Source organism: Stenella coeruleoalba (assembly GCF_951394435.1).
Source record: "Stenella coeruleoalba genome assembly, chromosome: 8".
Lineage (NCBI taxonomy): Eukaryota > Metazoa > Chordata > Mammalia > Artiodactyla > Delphinidae > Stenella > Stenella coeruleoalba.
The window spans coordinates 65,657,218-65,678,797 of NC_137154.1; the positions used below are offsets into that span (position 1 = coordinate 65,657,218).

The 21,580-nt window shown below is 36.4% G+C and overlaps 1 protein-coding gene across 2 annotated transcripts in view; it reads right to left on the reverse strand.

Moving 5' to 3' along the window:
* The window catches only part of NOX4 (NADPH oxidase 4), a gene marked incomplete at its 5' end in the record, with an annotated part of 147,344 nt that overhangs the window by 56,631 nt on the left and 69,133 nt on the right, over window positions 1-21,580 (reverse strand). For both annotated transcript variants that reach the window (XM_079930234.1, XM_079930233.1), the window contains one exon: window positions 11,596-11,656. In XM_079930234.1, coding sequence (XP_079786360.1) covers window positions 11,596-11,656 — 61 coding nt within the window. The remainder of the gene's footprint in view (window positions 1-11,595; window positions 11,657-21,580) is intronic.

Consider the following 21,580-nt stretch of genomic DNA (forward strand, 5'->3'; position numbering starts at 1 on the left):
ACTGTCCTGTGGTGCCAGGACTCAGACTTGCCTGGTTCTCCTTTTACCTCAGTGGCCACTCCTTCTTAGTCACCTTTGCTGAGCTCTATGTGTTGAAATGCCTCAGGACTCAGTCCTGCGTTAGATTTCTTCTCTATCTATACACATTTCTTAAACTAGTTACTCTTTATTTTTTAATTAATTTATTTATTTTATTTATTATTTTTGTTTATTTATTTATTATTTTGGCTGTGTTGGGTTTTCGTTGCTGTGCGCGGGCTTTCTTTAGTTGCCGCGAGCAGGAGCTACTCTTTGTTGTGGTGCACGGGCTTCTCACTGTGGTGGCTTCTCTTATTGCAGAGCACGGGCTCTAGAGTGCGCAGGCTTCAGCAGATGTGGTGCATGGGCTCAGTAGTTGTGGCTTGCGGGCTCTAGAGCGCAGGCTCAGTAGTTGTGGCACACGGGCTTAGTTGCTCCGTGGCAAGTGGGATCTTCCCAGACCAGAGCTTGAACCCGTGTCCCCTGCATTGGCAGGTGGATTCTTAACCACTGCACCACCAGGGAAGCCCAAACTAGTTACTCTTGATGGAAGAATACCACCTCTTAGGGGGACTTTTGAGAGCTTGTGGAGGCAATTTGGTCTCACAATGTTGATGAGAAGTTACTGATGGTTAGAGAGTAGGGGTCAGAGACAGCAGACATCCTGCAATTTGTGGAGAATACTGTGCAACAAGAAATTGTCTCACTCCCCATATGCTTTTTAAATGACTTTCTGGACATTCATGTACATGAAAAATGCAAAGTTTTTGCATGATTTAAATATGCACTGGAATTTCTGGGATTGCATCTACCCTGTAAACTAAATATTATTGTACTCTATTGTGTCTAGAACTTAACCAAAAGATGTTCACCATTTTGGAAAAGCACATCATAAGAGAACTGGGGCTCACAGTATTTGACTTGCATTGGGAGTCTGCATTTAGAACTGTTTTATTCATGATGATTCTGTGTGCGGGTACAAGTCACCTATTTCTTATGACTTCTAGTGTAGTCATGCTTAAGAATTTAAATATTGAATGTAAATCATTTACTATAAATTATTTACATAGCTCCTTTATACTAAGATATATTGATTTTTTATAAATCATTTGTGTATATAATACCTGTAAATTGAATTTTAAGAATGTAAAGTGGGCATATAAAATGTTATAAAACAAGGAGTTGGAAAAACACCTAAATCCTGTCCAGCTTCAAGGATTTAAATCCATGAAGATACTAATGATTCCCAAGTTTAGATCTCTAGTTTAGACCTCTCAAATTTAAAATGTACAAAACTGAAATTTGAGTGTCTACTCTTGTCCCCCCAGTATGCCACAGTGTTCTATATCTCAATAAGCAGCAACACTGTCCACTTACTTACTGAAACTAAAAACCTTGGAGTTATCTTTGATTCCTAACTTTTTACACTCCACCTGCAATGCGTCCACAGAACCTGTCAGATACACCTTCAAAATACATCCACTTTTCAAGACTTAGTCTCTATCACCCTATGCGTAACCAGCATTTCCTCTTGTCTAGACATCAGCAAGAGCTTCTCAACTTATCTCCTGATTTCCACCCTTGACTCACCCAACATATTCTCTACATAGCTGCCAGAATTACCATTTTAAAATGAGTCATCCCCTAATCAAAATCCTCCAATGGTTCTCCATAACATTTATAATAAAATTGAAGTCTGCAAATGCCTATCATATCTGGTCCACGGGTATTTCTCAGACTTTATTCCCTATAACATTTCCACTTACTCAGTTCCAGCAACACTGCACTTCTTACTGGTCCTTGAACGTAAACATTTGACGGCTTCAGGACTTTTACACTTTCTCTTACCTTTCCCATATACCACTCCTCTCAGTGATTCAATGCTTTGTTCAGAGAGGATTTGCTGACCTTCTAAGTCTGGGTCCAGCCAAAACCAGGAAGGGCTCTATATGATTTAATTGAAAGGAATTTGCTGTAAGGAACTCAGGTGAGGTAAGAATTGGGAGGCTATATTAAAGATAGGGGAGAAATCCAAAGAGTAGCAGGAAGCTACTACCATCCATACAAGCCAGTGGGATATAGGGTGTAGGTGAGGCTACCAGAAACCATAAACCAGGCCCATATGGCAGAAGATAGAACCACCACTGAGGCGAGGTATCTCAAAATGATGATACACCTCCCCCTTCACCAAAAAAGTTTGACCGGTTTGGTTTTTTTTTGATCTGTTTTCTGCAGTGCTCAGAAGTATCCCCTTTTCCTCCTTCTCCCTAAACTCAGTATTATTTTTGAAACAACAAAGCAAACAAACAAAACACACACACACACACACACACACAAAACCCTTGGGTTGGAAAACACTAGGTAGTATATATTAGAACAAAATAGCTAATCATTCAAATGTAGACTTCAAAATCATGCCTTTTATCTCAATCAGATTAAAATCCAAGTCCTCCTGTAACCCACAGAGTCTGATCCCCAACTCCCCTCTCTGATCTCATTTTCCACTACTATCCCCCTTCACTGACTGTATTCCAGCCCCACTGGGATCCTTGCAGTTCCCTGACTATCCAAAGTTACCGCCACCTCAGGGACTTCGCACTTACTGTTTCCTTTGCCTAAGCACACTTCTTTCTGAAATCCACCTGATTTATTCCCTCATCTACTTACATGTCTGTTCAGAAAGTCCATAACTAAATACCTTATCTAAATAGCACTACCACCCTTCATCATTCTTACTCCCTTACCTTCCTTTAGTTTTCTTCATAGCACTCATCACTATCTAACACACTATATATTGATTTGCATTTTTGTTTCCTGGAGGTCTCTACTGGTTAGAACACAGCATTGGTCAGCGCCGTACCTCCAGAGACTAGTGCAATGTCTGGCATAGAGTAAGTGCTTAATAAACATTTGACTATTACCCTTAATTACACATAGTTTAAATGTTATCTTCCACAAATATGACCATTATAATTTGCTAGTCATAGAAACAACAACAACAACAACAAGAAGTGTATTTCAGGTCACTACAGGTCTCTTCTTCTGGCTGCTTCATTTGCTTCTTGGGTACTCTACAGCTCGGTGTAGCTGATTAGTCTTACATTAGACCCATGAGGTGGTATTAAACCTGTTCTTTAGACGTGCCCAGGCAGAACATATTTCAGGGAAGAAATAGTCACTGTAAAATATCTCTCAGTCAGTTTAGAGAAGTAAGCCTTTGATACTCAACTTCTTAAGCATCTTTTTGGTGTTTTCTATACTTACTACTCTTAATACTAATACTTAATAAGCAATTCTTTTAGAATAAAAACCCAATAACCCTTGATTTCAGCAATGATATTCCCAATTTTCCTTTCATAATTATAATTCCATTTTTTTAAGACAGCTAAAACGTCTTTTGAATTAAAGTGCCAGATAGTGGCAGAACTATTTAGTGGTTCTCTGCATGAATGCCTGACATTTTTTTCCAAATCAACAAATATTTAAAGTCAACAACGAAGAAAGTCTATTAATTGAAAAGCATCTAACTGGAACTGAACTCTCTGAAGAGAATGATCTTGTTTCTCCCTCAATGGCACTGTATATTAAAAAAGAGGATAAAATTAAAACTATTAAGTGTTCCTAATAGAGAAGGTTGAAATAAATGATGAGATAATCAGATAATCATTTATTTTAATGAGCCACTGACAATAGAAAATAACTTTATGAAGAAACTCAGTAACAATAGCTAGTAATAAGCCATAATGGGGCTCCGGGTCCCCATCGCTGTGCAGCAGCCAGGCAATGCCAGGGATTTGGATATCCGTGTCTTTGGGGGACCATTGCTTCTCCTGCCACGTGTTTTATCTTCTTCAGTGTACTTGAAAATTGCCAGTAATTGGAAGATTACTAAGAAGATGTCCATGTCACGCAAACTTCACACAAGCGTGTAGGTGAAGCCAGTGACTAACATTTATAAGTGCATGTGTGGCTGAGAACGCTAGTGGTCTGCATTGGGAGGATTATAGATCTTGTGTGCGTGTATGCTTCTTTGTGTGAGTTTGTCTATATATCTATGTTTTTACCATTTTACCTAGTGTTCTGTTTGTCTGGTTTTTTTTTTTTAGTACAGTTTTTAGTGCTTGTTATCATTGGTGGATTTGTTTCTTGGTTTGGTTGGTCTCTTCTTTCTTACTTAACATTTTATTAATTTTTAAATTTTATTTTCAATAATTTTTAATTTTAATAACTTTTTATTTTATTATATTTTATTTTCTTCTTCTTTCTTTCTTATTTTCTCCATTTTCTTCTGAGCCAGGTGGCTGACAGGGTCTTGGTGCCCCGGCTGGGTGTGAGGCCTGTGCCTCTGAGGTGGGAGAGCCGAGTTCAGGACATTGGTCCACCAGACACCTCCTGGTTCCATGTAATATCAAATGGCAAAAGATCTCCCAGAGATCTCCATCTCAACGCTAAGACCCAGCTCCACTCCATGACCAGCAAGCTACACTGCTGGACACCCTATGCCAAACAATTAGAAGGACAGGAACACAACCCCATCTATTAGCAGAGAGGCTGCCTAAAATCATAATAAGGTCACAGATACCCCTTAAGCAAAATGAGAAGACAGAGACACACAGCAGATGAAGGAGCAAGGCAAAAATCCACCAGACCAAACAAATGAAGAGGAAATAGGCAGTCTACCTGATAAAGAATTTAGAGCAATGATAGTAAAGATGATCCAAAATCTTGGAAATAGAATGGAGAAAATACAAGAAATATTTAACAAGGCCCTAGAAGAATTAAGAGCAAACAAGCAATAATGAACAACACAATAAATGAAATTAAAAATTCTCTAGAAGGAATCAATAGCAGAATAACTGAGGCAGAAGAATGGATAAGGGACCTGGAAGATAAAATAGTGGAAATAACTACCACAGAGCAGAATAAAGAAAAAAGAATGAAAAGAATTGACAATAGTCTAAGAGACCTTTGGGAAAACATTAAATGCAACAACGTTCGAATTATAGGGGTCCCAGAAGAAGAGAAAAAGAAACAGACTGAGAAAATATTTGAAGAGATTACAGTTGAAAAGTTCCCTAATATGGGAAAGGAAATAATCAAGTCCAGGAAGGGCAGAGAGTCCCATACAGGATAAATCCAAGGAGAAACACGCCATGACACATATTAATCAAACTATCAAAAATTAAATACAAAGAAAAAACATTATAAGCAGCAAGGGAAAAACAACAAATAACATACAAGGGAATCCCCATAAGGTTAACAGCTGATCTTTCAGCAGAAACTCTGCAAGCCAGAAGGGAGTGGCAGGACATATTTAAAGTGATGCAAGGGAAAAACCTACAACCAAGATTACTCTACCCAGCATGGATCTCATTCAGATTTGACACAGAAATTAAAACCTTTACAGACAAGCAAAAGCTAAGAGAATTCAGCACCAACAAACCAGCTTTACAACAAATGCTAAAGGAACTTTTCTAGATGGGAAACACAAGAGAAGGAAAAGGCCTACAATAACAAACCCAAAACAATAAGAAAATGGTAATAGGAACATACATATCAATAACTGCCTTAAATGTAAATGGATTAAATACTCCAACCAAAATGAATACACTGGTTGAATGGATGCAAAAACAAGACCTGTATATATGCTGTCTATAAGAGACCCACTTCAGGCCTAGGGACACATAGAGACTGAATGTGAGGGGATGGAAAAAGATATTCCATGCATATGGAAATCAAAAGAAAGCTGGTGTAGCAATTCTCATATCAGACAAAATAGATTTTAAAATAAAGACTATTAGAAGAGACAAAGAAGGACACTACATAATGATCAAGGGCTCAAATCAAGAAGAAGATATAACAATTGTAAATATTTATGCACCCAACATAGGAGCACCTCAATACATAAGGCAAATGCTAGCAGCCATAAAAGGGGAAATCGACAGTAACAAAATCATAGTAGGGGACTTTAACACCCCACTTTCACCAATGGACAGATCATCCAAAATGAAAATAAATAAGGAAACACAAGCTTTAAATGATACATTAAACAAGATGGACTTAATTGATATTTATAGGACATTCCATCCAAAAACAACAAAATACACTTTATTCTCAAGTGCTCATGGAACATTCTCGAGGATAGACCATATCTGGGGTCACAAATCAAGCCTTGGTAAATTTAAGAAAATTGAAATCGTATCAAGTGTCTTTTCCAACCACTACGCTATGAGACTAGATATCAATTACAAGAAAAAATCTGTAAAAAATTCAAACACGTGGATGCTAAACAATACACTACTAAATAACTAAGAGATCACTGAAGAAATCAAAGAGGAAATCAAAAAATACCTAGAAACAAACAACAATGAAAAAATGACAAACCAAACCTATGGGATGCAGCAAAAGCATTTCTAAGAGGGAAATTTATAGCAATACAATCCCACCTCAAGAAACATCTGAAATAAACGACCATATCTTACACCTAAAGCAATTAGAGAAAGAAGAACAAAAAAACCCAAAATTAGCAGAAGGAAAGAAATCATAAAGATCAGATCAGAAATAAATGAAAAAGAAATGAAAGAAACAATAGCAAAGATCAATAAAACTAAAACCTGGCTCTTTGAGAAGATAAAGAAAATTGATAAACCATTAGCCAGACTCATCAAGAAGAAAAGGGAGAAGACTCAAATCAATAGAATTAGAAATGAAAAAGGACAAGTAGCAATTGTCACCGCAGAAATACAAAGGATCATGAGAGATTACTACAAGCAACACTATGCCAATAAAATGGACAACTTGGAAGAAATGGACACATTCTTAAAAAAGCACAACCTTCCGAGACTGAACCAGGAAGAAATAGGAAATATAAACAGACCAATCACAGCACTGAAATTGAAACTGTGATTAAAAATCTTCCAACAAACAAAAGCCCAGGATCAGATGGCTTCACAGGCGAATTCTATCAAACATTTAGAGAAGAGCTAACGCCTATCCTTCTCAAGCTCTTCCAAAATATAGCAGAGGGAGGAACACTCCCAAACTCATTCTACGAGGCCACCATCACCCTGATACCAAAACCAGACAAAGATGTCACAGAAAAAGAAAACTACAGGCCAATATCACTGATGAACACAGATGCAAAAATCCTCAACAAAATACCAGCAAACAGAATCCAACAGCACATTAAAAGGATCATACAACATGATCAAGTGGGGTTTATCCTAGGAATGCAAGGATTCCTCAATATGCGCAAATCAATCAATGTAATACACCATATTAACAAACTGAAGGATAAAAATGATATGATCATCCAAATAGATGTAAAAAAAGCTTTTGACAAAATTCAACACCTATTTATGATAAAAACCTGCCAGAAAGTAGGCACAGAGGTAACTTACTTCAACATAATAGAGGCCATATATGACAATCCCACAGCCAACATTGTTCTCAAAGGTGAAACACTGAAACCATTTCCTCTAAGATCAGGAATAAGACAAGGTTGTCCACTCTCACCACTATTATTCAACATAGTTTTGGAAGTTTTAGCCACAGCAATCAGAGAAGAAAAAGAAATAAAAGGAATCCAAATTGGCAAAGAAGTAAAGCTGTCACTATTTGCAGATGACATGATACTATACATAGAGAATCCTAAAGATGCTACTAGAAAACTACTAGAGCTAAACAATGAATTTGGTGAAGTAGCAGGATACAAAATTAATTCACAGAAATCTCTTGCATTCCTATACACTAAGGATGAAAAACCTGAAAGAGAAATTAAGGAAACACTCCCACTTACCATTGCAACAAAAAGAATAAAATTCCTAGGAATAAACTTACCTAAGGAGAAAAAAGACTTGTATGCAGAAAACTACAAGACACTGATGAAAGAAATTAAAGATGATACAAACAGATGGAGAGATATGCCATGTTCTTGGACTAGAAGAATCAATATTGTGAAAATGACTATACTATCCCTAGCAATCTACAGATTCAATGCAATCCCTATCAAACTACCAATGGCATTTTTCACAGAACTAGAAAAAATTTCACGATTTGTTTGGAATCTTGGAAAAACAAGATTCAGTGTAAAAGATTACACTGAATCTTTGGCCCGAATAGCCAAAGCAATCTCGAGAAAGAAAAATGGAGCTGGAGGAAGCAGGCTGCCAGACTTCAGACTATACTACAGAGCTACAGTAATCAAGTGAGTATAGTACTGGCACAAAAACAGAAATATAGATCAATGGAACAGGATAGAAAGCCCAGAGATAAACCCATGCACATATGGTCAACTAATCTATGACAAAGGAGGGAAGGATATACAATGGAGAAAAGACAGCCACTTCAATAAGTGGTGCTGGGAAAACTGGAGAGCTACATGTAAAAGAACAAATTTAGAACACTCCCTAACACCATACACAAAAATAAACTCAAAATGGATTAAAGACCTAAATGCAAGGTCAGACACTATAAAATTCTTAGAGGAAAACATAGGCAGAACACTCTATGACATACAACACTGCAAGATCCTTTTGACCCACCTCTTAGAGAAATGCAAATAAAAACAAAAATAAACAAATGGGACCTAATGAAACTTAAAAGCTTTTACACAGCAAAGGAAACCATAAACAAGACGAAAATACAACCGTCAGAATTGGAGAAAATGTTTGCAAGTGAAGCAACTGCCAAAGGATTAATCTCCAAAATTTACAAGCAGCCCATGCAGCTCAATATCAAGAAAACAAACAACCCAATCCAAACATAGGCAGAAGACCTAAATAGACATTTCTCCAAAGAAGATATACAGATTGCCAACAAACACATGAAAGGGTGCTCAACAGCACTAATCATTAGACAAATGCAAATCAAAACTACAATGAGATATTAGCTCACACCAGTCAGAATGGCCATCATCAAAAAATCTACAAGCAATAAATGCTGGAGAGGCTGTGGAGAAAAGGGAATCCTCTTGCACTGTTGGTGGGAATGCAGATTGATACAACCACTATGCAGAAGAGTATGGAGGTTCCTGAGAAAACTAAAAATAGAACTACCATATGACCCAGCAGTCCCACTACTGGGCATATACCCTGAGAAAACCATAATTCAAAAAGAGTCATGTACCACAATGGTCATTGCAGCTCTATTTACAATAGCCCAGACATCTGTCCATTGACAGATGAATGGATAAAGAAGATGTGGCACATATATGCAATGGAATATTACACAGCCATAAAAAGACACAAAACTGAGTTATTTGTAGTGAGGTGGATGGACCTAGAGTCTGTCATACAGAGTGAAGTAAGTCAGAAAGAGAAATACAATTACCATATGTTAACACATATATATGGAATCTAAAAAAAAATAAAAATGGTTATGAAGAACCTAGGGGCCAGACCGGAATAAAGACACAGACATAGAGAATGTACTTGAGGACACGGAGAGGGGGAAGTGTAAGCTGGGACGAAGTGAGAGAGATGCATCGACATATATACACTACCAAATATAAAATTGATAGCTAGTGGGAAGCAGCCGCATAGCACAGGGAGATCAGCTGAGTGCTTTGTGACCACCGAGGGGTGGGATAGGGAGGGTGGGAGGGAGATGACAGAGGGAGGAGATATGGGGATATATGTATATGTATGGCTGATTAACTTTGTTATAAAGCAGAAACTAACACACCATTGTAGAGCAATTATACTCCATTAAAGATGTTTAGAAAATAAAAATTAAAAAAGCCCTGATGAACTTTCTGCTTAACCTGATGAATTAAATTATGACTTCATTATGCTTGTTACCCTTCAGATATAGAATTCTATCAATTACCATTCATTATTGAAGTTAATTCTTACTATATTGGGATTCTTACCAGAGAAGAATTTCAGTTCATTCTTTATTGCCAAACAGTGCAAAACAATTTTTATTATATCAACTAGTTCTGGGCTTTTGAGAATTACTATTTCTATACTACACCAGTATTCTTCTAACAATGGACTACAAGGATCTCTTTCGAAAGCTATCAAATGAATAATATGAATTTGAGCCTGATTTTTCATGATTCCAAATAGGTCATCACTGCTCAAAGATCTTTGGATTAGTTTCTTTGTTTGCCCATTAAATCCTATGTTGCATATTTTCCCCATTTTCTTCTCATCTCCATTTCCAAGCTGACTGCTCTTTTTAGAGACAAAGGATTTTATACACACTATTATTATTTAACTGTATAATATAAGCTCTTTCACTGTCCTTTCTAAAATATCTCTTCCCTGTTACATAACATCTTGTCCTTTCCTAATTTTTACAACAATTAGTCCCCCCCTTTCCAATACTAACTTCTTAAGCTGCATTTGCAAATACATTTCTTCTAGTCCTCAGTTTCCATCCTCACTCCTTTATTGACTCCTTCTCCTCTGCCTTCCAGTACCAATAAGTCTTCCCTTGATCCTAATCTAATCAACTACCAAGTTATCAATACCGTTTACATTACAATGCTCCAAATCCTTCAAAGATTCCCTAACATCCCTAAGTTGTTCTAACACCTTGTCAAGGCATTCAAGATCTTTACCATGCTGACCGTAAATGGTTTTTCCATACTACTCCCCAGAACAATATCTTTGCTTCTGCTAGACTGACTGACTCACACTTCTCAAATAAGGTTTAATCATTACCTTCCTTGCTTTTTGACAGTGCTGTGGATTTCACTTAAATGACCTTCCTCTTTCTTCATTTGTCTGATTTTCAATGTTCAGCTCAAATTTTATCTTCTCTGTGAAGCTTCTCTTATTGCCCGAGATTACACTGAATCTGCCTTTTTCTGATTCTGCATAGTTTTCACAAACCAACTCCTAGTTTAGCATTCAATTCAAAATTATTTTTTATTTACATTTGCATCCTTTCCTTTGAATAACCAAAATAAACAACCAGCCAACAAGCTAACGTTTGCTGAGCACTCACTTGTCAGTCACTCTGTTGGGCAAAGGGAATATAAGAATGAATAATGTTTATTTACTCAGAACTCTTAATACAATGCACCTTTCAGATAATAAAAAAAAATTTATCAATAAAAGAGTAAAACATCACCAACAGACCTGCTATTATGAATGACCACTATTCAAAAGATGTTGTAGAGTTGCTATATATATAGATAATACCACGCAGACAATCATGTAAGAACTGGAAGATTTGTGTGATCTCAATCCCAGGTGTTGATTATTTTGAAGGTAAAACCAACCACTAATTTTAAAATGACGTTTTCTAAAAGACATTTCAGTGTTCCCACTACTTCCAGTACATCTGACAAGCAGGTAGAAATCTATGATTTACAATCACATGAACAACACACTATTAACAATTACTGATATCCAAGGTATTCCAATTCCAAAAATGCATCTTACAGAAGAAAAAAAAAACACATGAATGTTAAAACTGTACAAGCAAAGAAGGAAAACAAAACAACAGCTTGAGAACACATACACATTTCTATACGTGCTGGTCATTCCACTACTTAGACATCAACATTATTGTATGACCCATTATTTTCAAAGCGTATACTTTAAAACTTTACGTTCTACATACCTGTCCAGTCTCCTACTATTTTAAGGTGGACCCCAAATGTTGCTTTGGTTTCAGTAGGACACTAAAAAAATAAATAAATACTGGAGTCAATTCTGAATAATAATTATGTAGCACCAGAGTATGATTCAATTACTACTTTTATTCTCAGAGCAAATCTCCAAAATCAATAAGAAATGGAAAGGAATGGACTAAAAAAAATCTATACAGATCCTCATTAGTGGGAGAAAAAAAGCAATGCCAACCAGTCAATAAGACATTATACGTTTCTCGAAAAGCCCATATTTATTATATAAAACAAAAAATACACATAGTCTAAAACGGCTAGTATATTACATCTAAGCATAAATCTTACTTAAATATATTTTGAGTTAAAATATTTAAGAGGACACAGCTTTTAACCATGAAGGAAGAAATGGAGACTAATGATTTTGGTGTCTTTTTCTTTGCAGATATTCTGATACGATTCACATCCTAACAAATTCCAGGGAAATGAAAAAAATAATTATCAATGTGACCTGAATTTTCTGTGTCCAGTGAAGAAACTCCTACTGAAAGAGTTTTATTTCATTCCCTCCCATAATTCTCAGAAGAAGTCTGGAGTAAAGTGGCAAGGGTACCTGAGGAGGGGAGTAAGCTGTGGTACTGGAGGTAAGAAAAAGTACCTGTGGTCCCATGTTTAGCAAATGTAGGAAACAGCCACACAGTAAAAATGAGAGAATAATTTTTAGTTCACAATAAGAAAATGCAGTATCTCCCTTTATTTTACAGAATCCCAATCCCTTTCCACAATTCTAAAATTCAGAGATTTTCAAAAATGAGTTTTTTCATAACACATTTGGTGGCACTATCAGACCTGAATTGATGGGAAGGTAATGATGGGAGGTTAATAATCCTACTAGACATCTTAGGTAATATATTAATTATGCATACCTTTTACAACCCTCAAAATTCTGAATTCCGAAAATACATCTAGCATAAGGGTTATGGGTAAGGGATCATCTGCATGTGACTAGCCAGTGTTCATTGAATATCACGTACCAAGGGCAGGGCTAAGTGCCTCATTTCTAAAAGCTCACAATAACCCTGGTGACTTGTCTTTAAAAAGAGTGGATATATATATAACTGATTCACTTTGCTATACAGCAGAAACTAACATAACATTTTAAATCAACTATACTCCAATAAAAATTTTAAAAAAGGAAAAAAAAAATCACTTGCCCAAGACAGAATTTGGGTCTGGGTTTGTCTGCCTACACAGTTTGTAACTATGGCAGGCCACTGTCTCCACTAAAGCAAAGATATGGAAAATGGCTAAGGATTGCATGAGAAGTCAAATGGAGTAGAGGGAAAAAAAGGATTTGTTGAAAATTAGTGGAATCAATGTACAACAATATGAATTAAGGGGAAATATGGGCTGAAGTTAAAGCACAGGTAAAAGAATATGCCAGTGGCTCTGAGGGCCTCGTGATAGAGAATAGGTTACATGAAGTAAGTTGAAGATCCTCGAGCTCACTATGTTGACTAATTAACGTAGGTCACATAGGGATGCTCTAAGGAAAAGAAATAAAGGAAGGTGAAGACACCATGGAGATATGTAAACAGCTCATCAAAGAAGATAAGTAGCTTGGAGGTCAGTGAAAACACTAAATAAAAAGTTAGGTATTAATCATTTCTTCATGACAAATCATAAACAAACTAAAAAGCACATGTTCAGGGTTGAGATTTATTGTAACATGGAATTTCCAAACCACTGTTTCACAATCAGTGTTTCTAATAGGATTATTACTACTAACTGTAGTTTAAAATATTGAAATAAATGAAAAGAATATAAAAATCATATTACTTAAATATTATTTATACTAGTAAAATATTGCTTCATTTATAATTCTCAATCTAACATTTAATTATTTAATTTACATTCTAGTTTTTAATAACTCCAAGAGCAATGTTTTGTCATTAGTAAATCTCCAAATAAGATGATGTGATCTGTAAAAACCCACCACCACTTTTACTTCGTACTATCAATACTTAACGCCGGCCAGAGCCTCTATGCTGTAAAAGTTGTAGCTGCCAGAAAGCAAGAATCCCAACAGAGTTCCAAGCTACCAATCTGATTGTTCCCATGTCTCTTGATGTTTCCCTTATTGTGAACTAAATCTTAGGTTATGAAAAGAAGATCTAAGCCAAGAAGATAGAATAGGGAGCAACAAAGTTAGTCTTTGTATGCCTGAGTGCGCATCTGGCTTGAGTTGATCTTATAATGTATTCTAAAGGAAAATGTACATTTTGCCAAATATTCATATCTCTGTTCTATTCTTTCAGTGCAGACATTGTAAAAGATAATTACATATGATGTTTAACATTCCCTCAGGCCTTGTAGGAGCCTATAAACCTCCTTCTTCTAAGTGTTGGCCAAATGTATCAGGATAGCTTTTAAGGTTGATCTGGTTGTGAACAGGTAGAACACAATATTGTTCCTCTCAAACTCTTGGGAATGATGCCTTTATAAATTACTGATACTTCCTCAAACTAGCTAGGAATGAAGAAGACAGATTTTAACAGAGTCTTTGCCCAGTCATATCACCCCAGATTTGAAGGAGGCTTGCATAGAATAGCACACAGAATGACTTCACCATGTGTGGTTTGAAACAATGACTGAAAATCTTAGAATCACATTTTATTACCTTTGCAAAAATAATGTTCAGATTCATTAATGTTGTCTAAAGCACAGTGTAGTGATTCCTTAATGTTGTTTCACTATCTTTTTAAAAGTGCTTAGAAAACTTCTCAAAGGGAAGAAATAATAAAGTATTCATATATCTGGCTATATTGTTTCTCTTAGAACATTAAAAATAAATATGCTAATGACAAATTTTCAGTTAAAATATGTTATAGGACATGTAGTAAAGTTCACACTCTTAAAATTAAAACAGATATTAGGGGACTTCACTTGTGGCACAGTGGTTAAGAATCCACCTGCAAATGCAGGGGACACGGGTTCATGCCCTGGTCCGGGAAGATCCCACATGCCGCGGAGCAACTAAGCCTGTGCACCACAACTACTGAGCCTGTGCTCTAGAACCTGAGAGCCACAACTACTGAGCCCACGTGCCACAACTACTGAAGCCCATGCGCCTAGAGCTCGTGCTCCGCAACAAGAGAAGCCACCGCAACGAGAAGCCCACACACCACAATGAAGACTAGCCTCCACTCTCCGCAACTAGACAAAGCCCACGTGCAGCAATGAAGACCCAATGCAGCCATAAATAAATAAAAAAATAATAAAATTTAAAAAACAGATATTAGTGTTTTTTCTCTATACACAAATACATTGATGAGACTATATGATACATTGTTAAGAATATTAATTTCTGGGAAGTAAAGTTGAAGACAGAGAAAATAACTCATTTCATACACATCTATTTTTAAAATTTATTATTAAGGTTTTTAATGTTTATAAATTTACATACTTTAAAAGTTTAATTTAAAATATAAACATTAAAACATTCCTGAGTCTTACTTTAGTCTCACTTAAGTTTCCTAGATGAAGAGAATGGAGTTTGGCTGTTATTGACCTTAATATAAGTAGCAGAATACTCATCACCTAGTTTAAGGAGAAGAAAATAGAATGACAGAATTTGCAAGAGACCTGGAGGAATGTGTACTTTGATATCCTGGAGAAAAACAACCTTTTCTTTCAAATTATTTGTTCAAAATGGCATTGGGTTTTTCATGTGCTCAAATGACTAATGATTTTATAACAGTCCCACAAAAATATAAACAGATATTACATAATCATCTTACATTTGAGAACAAAATGTAAAAATGATGTCACTGCACAAGAATTTATTCAACACGGAAAATGAATTTAAAAGCCACAATGTGTTTATTTTAAATCAAGAGCTTTGCAACAATAAATAAAAATAATTCTAAAATGGATGTTACTATGGTAAATATTAAATTTTCAATGTAACAAATTTCTTAAACCAGAGAAAATGATCACAGAATATGATGTTCTTTAATCATTATTGTCAGGTCTTTATTTTTAACCCTCTTTTCCAAAGCTCTAGTTTCACATTTTCTATGCCTGCTAGATAATTTCTACTTGAAATTCGCTCTAAATGTAATATATCTAAAATTGCTGTTCTCTTCTTTCCTAAATTATCTTCTCCTTCTAATTCCCCTAGGTCTGGACATGGAACCTACATCCCACCAGAACAGAGGTTCAAATCTCAGAGTAATACCAGGTATTTCTCTTCCTGCCAGCATTCAATCAACTTTCAAGTCCTTTCAAATAATATTACCAAAGAAAACGTCTGATCACAGCAATCTCCTATTGATTAACCTTTCGTAACCTATTATGGGAAAACACGCACATTCTTTCTTTCCTACGGTCTCTGACCAACCACATTTGTCCCAAATTCTTTCCAATTTTATATCCCATTTTTCCTCTTTGATTCACTCTAATCCAGCTAAGCCAACATGGATCAACTAATATATTTTCTTGTCTCTTCGTTTTCTCACTTACTAGTATACTCATTTAGAATGACTTCATTCCCATTTCTCATACTGGACACCGGTAATTCTTTAAGGCCCATCTCAAATGCTACCACTTTCATGAAGAAATCTTGATTTCCCATGCTACAAAAATCCCTCTCTTCTCTGAAATTCCAAATTACTTGACTTTTATGCCCTTTATTACAGTTTACCTCTTTAATTTTGTGTAATTTTTCCAGTATTAATATACTATAAATGTCTTGAGATCAAGAACTATTTCTAAATCATTACCATATATTCCATAGCATCTTATCCTTATTGGGTATGCATTCAAATATCAGTTAATAAAATATTGGAGAATTAACCTGAGAATGAATAAGGACTTCAACAATGGGCAATTCTTCTACAATTTATTCAAACATTCAACAAACATGTATTGAGTATTAAAAAGTTTCACAGACTATACTAGGAGCTCATGTAACTTGACAAATGAGGATTGTTCTAAAAGTAAGAGAGGAGATAATGTGCCAGGAGTGCAAAATCCATCACAATTAGTGCAACATCGTGACTCTAAACGTTTTGACAAATATAACATTTCAGTATTTACTGGTTTACTTGAAGGAAAAAGTGTTTACTTGTATAGTTTCATGAAAAAAATGCTAAATATTAAAGAGAAAGATCCTGGAAAAGTATGTAAGTGAGATTTTTGCTAACTGCAATGGAATATGTGCATTTATCTCAGCTCCCTCAAAAGAAAAAAACCAAAACACTGAGATAACAATTTATGAATATAAAAATACACGTGGCAATATCAAAGGTAACACAGGGAATGATAACAACAATAGAGAGGTGTCAACACATTTTGAAAGACGAAATGTGGGTGACATGGTGGTTTGGGAACTGACTGGAAAAAATTCCAAAGCTGAAATCGCACAACCTTCAGAAAAGGGATCACCTTGAGAAGCAAACCCATCTTTCTCACACCTCACTGGGAAAACTTAGGTCTCAGAGACCTCACAGACAACAGAAGAAAACTGAGGTTGGACTTATCATTTTAAAAAAGAGAAGAAATGTGTTCATGTCTGTATATGGGATAACTTGACCCCAAAATTACCTCACCCCAAGCACAAGCCAGGCAGCTACGCTCCCACAAATCCAAACACAAGTAGGACAAGTAGAGGTGGGACAAAAAGGGCTCAAGATACAGGAATAGTCTGTACAGTGGAAAGTAGGGCTGAGATGTCATTCATTTGTTCAGGAAATATTTGATAAAAGTAGACTAAGTGCCATATCACATTTACATATCCCAAACTGGGCTCTACAAATTCTCATCAGAATGAGAGCTTTTGTAGATGAGAATTTGATAGGGAGGGCCCTCCCTATCTCACATAATGCAGCTCCAGTTGCTCAGACCAAAAAACAAAAGAAAAAAATAATAAAAACCCTAACTCTTGTATTTCCTTCCCATTCCATACCCAGTCTATCAAGAAATCCTGCTAACTCTTTCAAATATATTAAGAACCTGATACCTCTCACCAGCTCCACTGTCACCATCCTGGTCCAAGCAGCATCATACCCCAAGTGGATGACCACAACGGCCTCCTAACTGGTCTCTCTGCTCTGCCCTTCATCTAACCCTAACATAGCATCCAGAGTGCTCCTGTTAAAAACTAAGCCAGGTCATGTCCTTCCTCTACCCAGAGCCACCCAATGGCTCCTTCCTCACTCAAAGTAAAAACCAAAGCCCTTGCAGTGTCATATAAACCCTACATAATCTGACTCCTCATGACTTCTCTGACATTATTTCCTACCATCCTTCCTTTTCCTTAGTCTATTCCAGACACTCTGACCTCTGATCTCCCTTCTCCACTCACACCCCTCCCCACATACACACACTCACGCAGATACAAGTCAACAGATATCAAGTATAGCTCAAGGTGAAAACTGCCTGTTTTTTTTAACAGAAAAATGACATAATCTGGTTTTCATTTCAAAATAATCACCTTGGCAGCTTGTTAAGATTAAATGGTAGCTGAACAGGGAGATCAGCTCGGTGCTTTGGGACCACCTAGAGGGGTGGGATAGGGAGGGTGGGAAGGAGGGAGACGCAAGAGAGAAGAGATATGGGAACATATGTATATGTATAACTGATTCATTTTGTTATAAAGAAGAAACTAACACACCATTGTAAAGCAATTATACTCCAATAAAGATTAAAAAAAAAAATGGTAGCTGAGTAAGGGCAGACAGATGCAGAGGAGTCAGGAGGCTATCCAATGGTAGTAGATTGGACCAGTGTGGCAACGGTGGAAATGGTGGACATATATTGAAGGTAGAGCCAAGAAAATTTGTGGATGGATTTTTGCCGATATTTTTAAAAACTGGTAAAAGTCAAGAATGATGTTCAGGTTTTCAGCCTGAGCAACATGGACAACTGAGTTGGCATTAACTGAAGTGGGAGAAGATGGTGGGTGGAATAGGTTGGAAGGCCAAAGGTTAGTTCAATTTTAGACATGTTAATTTAAGATGTCTATTAGACATCCAAGTGGAAGTTCCTGGTAGACGATTGGACACAGGGTCCTGAATTTCAGAGATGGGGTCTGGGCCGGAACTATAAATTTGGGAGATGATAGCATACGGATACATCAATAGGAAAGATCACCAGAGAAATGAATTTAGCTGGCGGAAAAGTAGTTCAAGGAATGGACACTGGAGTGTTCTGATATTTAGAGGTCATGGGATGACAAGGAATAGCGAAGAAAGAAAGACCGAGTAAAAGTACCCAGAAACCTAGGAGACAAACCAGGTGAGCGGATGTCCTGGAAGCACAATGAAAGCAGGGTATCGATAAAGCAAGAGATCAGCTGTGCCAAATGGAGATGAGAGGTCAGTCCAACTGAGGACTGTGAAATGACCCTTGGACCTGGCAATAACATGGTCACTGTTGACCTCGGAAATGTTTAAGTAGAGTGGTATGGGCAAAGTTGGTGGATTTAACAGAGAATAAGAGGAAAGGAAGAACTGAGAAATGGGGAAGTAGCAGAAAGGAGATATTAAGTCAAGAAAGGAGCTTTTATTGATCATCTTCTCTTTGGTATCTAAGTAAAAGGAGGCATCCAAAAATACCAATTGAATAAACCAAGTTTAATATTAAACAACAGGTTTGCTCTGAATACATTGACCTATTTAAGTTCATATTTATCATGCAGGATCACATTAGGCACCGAAGGAATATTTTCTTTTCCCCTGGAAAAAAGTCAAACTAGAGCAGTTAGAAAATGTCTAATTTTCAGAGAATTCAGATGCCCTGTTAAGTTTCCTGAACATTAGTGACCTTCTGGAGCAATTTCCACCACTGTGCCTGCTCTATGGTTAAGACACATTGTTGCCTTGCTAATGTATCATCCATCCCAGCTGAGTTTCTAAATTGTCCAAGCAAAAGATTTGTGAAACCCTAGAGAAAAGTAATTTTTAAGAGTTAAATAGATGAGATCAAGACCCAAGATCAAAACAACTGATGCAGACTTCCTGGTTATATTTAAACCCATGGAATTAAACAAATAATAACAAAAATAGTTTGCCAGTCTTGAGAAATCCATGGCCATTCTTGTCTGGTTTTCATTGAAAACTGGAAGGACTATTCCCAAAGTGACTGGTTGAGACATGAAAAACAAAAATCAGAAAAACGATGGCAAGTGCAGGCATGCTATGTAAAAGTACAGACAATAACAAACTAACAACTAGACTTTCCTGTGACTCATGGAAAAATATGTGAAATCAGGTTATCCAAGTTTAAAAATAATGAATCATACAACTTAAAATACAGATGTCAGGAAAGCACGTGTGTTTCTGAATAAAAATAATAATGAAAGGATACAGAGATATTTATGCAAACTTCAATCAATTACTGCTATACAAGAGCAGATTCTGCATTCTTTACTTGAGAATCCATGAAAAGTATTAATAAACATAAATAATATCTACCTCAGTTAAATACAAAGAGATGTTACATTCTGTAGTAAACAGTAGGTTTCATGCTTTCTTAAGTTTGGCTTTTTAAAATCATCTGTGATTTACATATCAAATTAGATGAGAGCATACCTTAATACATTTGTTTTGGCAGAAAATCCAAAGTTTGGTAATTACAGAGCACAGCTAGAAAACACTTTAAGAGATCAACTACATAGTCAAAAAAAGAAAAGAAAAGAAAAGAAAAATCTACCCAGGTTTTAAGTCAATAAAGGTTTAAAGAAGGAAAAGAATCAGAAAACTTGAATTTTGGTTCCAACTTTGTCATCAATTGTGTTACTTTGGGTTTTTTGATCCTTTAAACAATTTATGTTTTAGATACCTCCTTCCCTCACAGCAAAGAAACAAGTAAATCTGCTGTTTGGACTACAAATTTTTAAAGTTCAATAACTTTAGATAAACTATTAGAATTTATATGTGTCTCAAGTTTAAGTTTTAAAAATAGAATTATCTCACAAAAGCTATATTTTAATACACCTTTTATATATTTATAGGTATATAAATGTATATAAATATATAAATTTAAATACATCTATCTAAGTGTTGTGTGTAGTGGAAACTGTGGTGCCCTGTTCAGGTCTTCGTCCCTTCTCCCTTTTCCCAATTTTCAGTATTAAAACACTCATTTCCCCAATCTCCCAGTTGCTGAAAGTGCTGCCTGCTGAGAGCTACTTCTGAGACCCTCCCCAGGAATTGCCATCCACAGACAAACGCTTCCCCACCCATGTCTAAGCGTCAAACCCAATGACTGTAATTTGGGAGTACACAGATTTGTCCTCCTGACTTCAAGACAGGACAACTCTGAACTACCATTTTACCTGTAGATCTCCTGTGTGAGCTGCTGAGGTCTCTGTGGAGACTATATCACAGTTCAACTTCTGCCTTGCCTCCTTGGTCCCTCACTCCTTACCAGCTGTTGATCTGAGCACACTAACCAACAAACCTCTGGCACGCAAATCTCTACTCCCAGTCTGTTTCCCTGGAAACCCAACCTGAAACATCCTTCATCCCACGGGCTAGTAAACCACAAGAGGCAAATCATCAGTCCCCCAAATGACTGTTTCTAAACCAGTCTGTGGCCAGAGCTTAGTCAGTTATTGCATGCTGGAGAAGGAAGAAAAAAAAAAAAAAAAAAAAAAAAAAAATCAGTTTAATCCTGTTTTGATTGTCCACACATTATTGGAAATAAAAATATCATATGACAATGCTTATATGTGGAATCTGAGAAAAAGGTACAAATGAACTTAGTTACAAAACATAAATAGTCACAGATGTAGAAAACAAACTTGTGGTTACCAGGGGAGAAGCGGGGGGAGGGATAAATTGGGAGATTGGGATTGACATATACACACTACTATATATAAAATAGATAACTAATAGGGACCTACTGTATAGCACAGGGAACTCTACTCAGTACTCTGTAATGGCCTATATGGGAAAAGAAACTAAAACAACATAG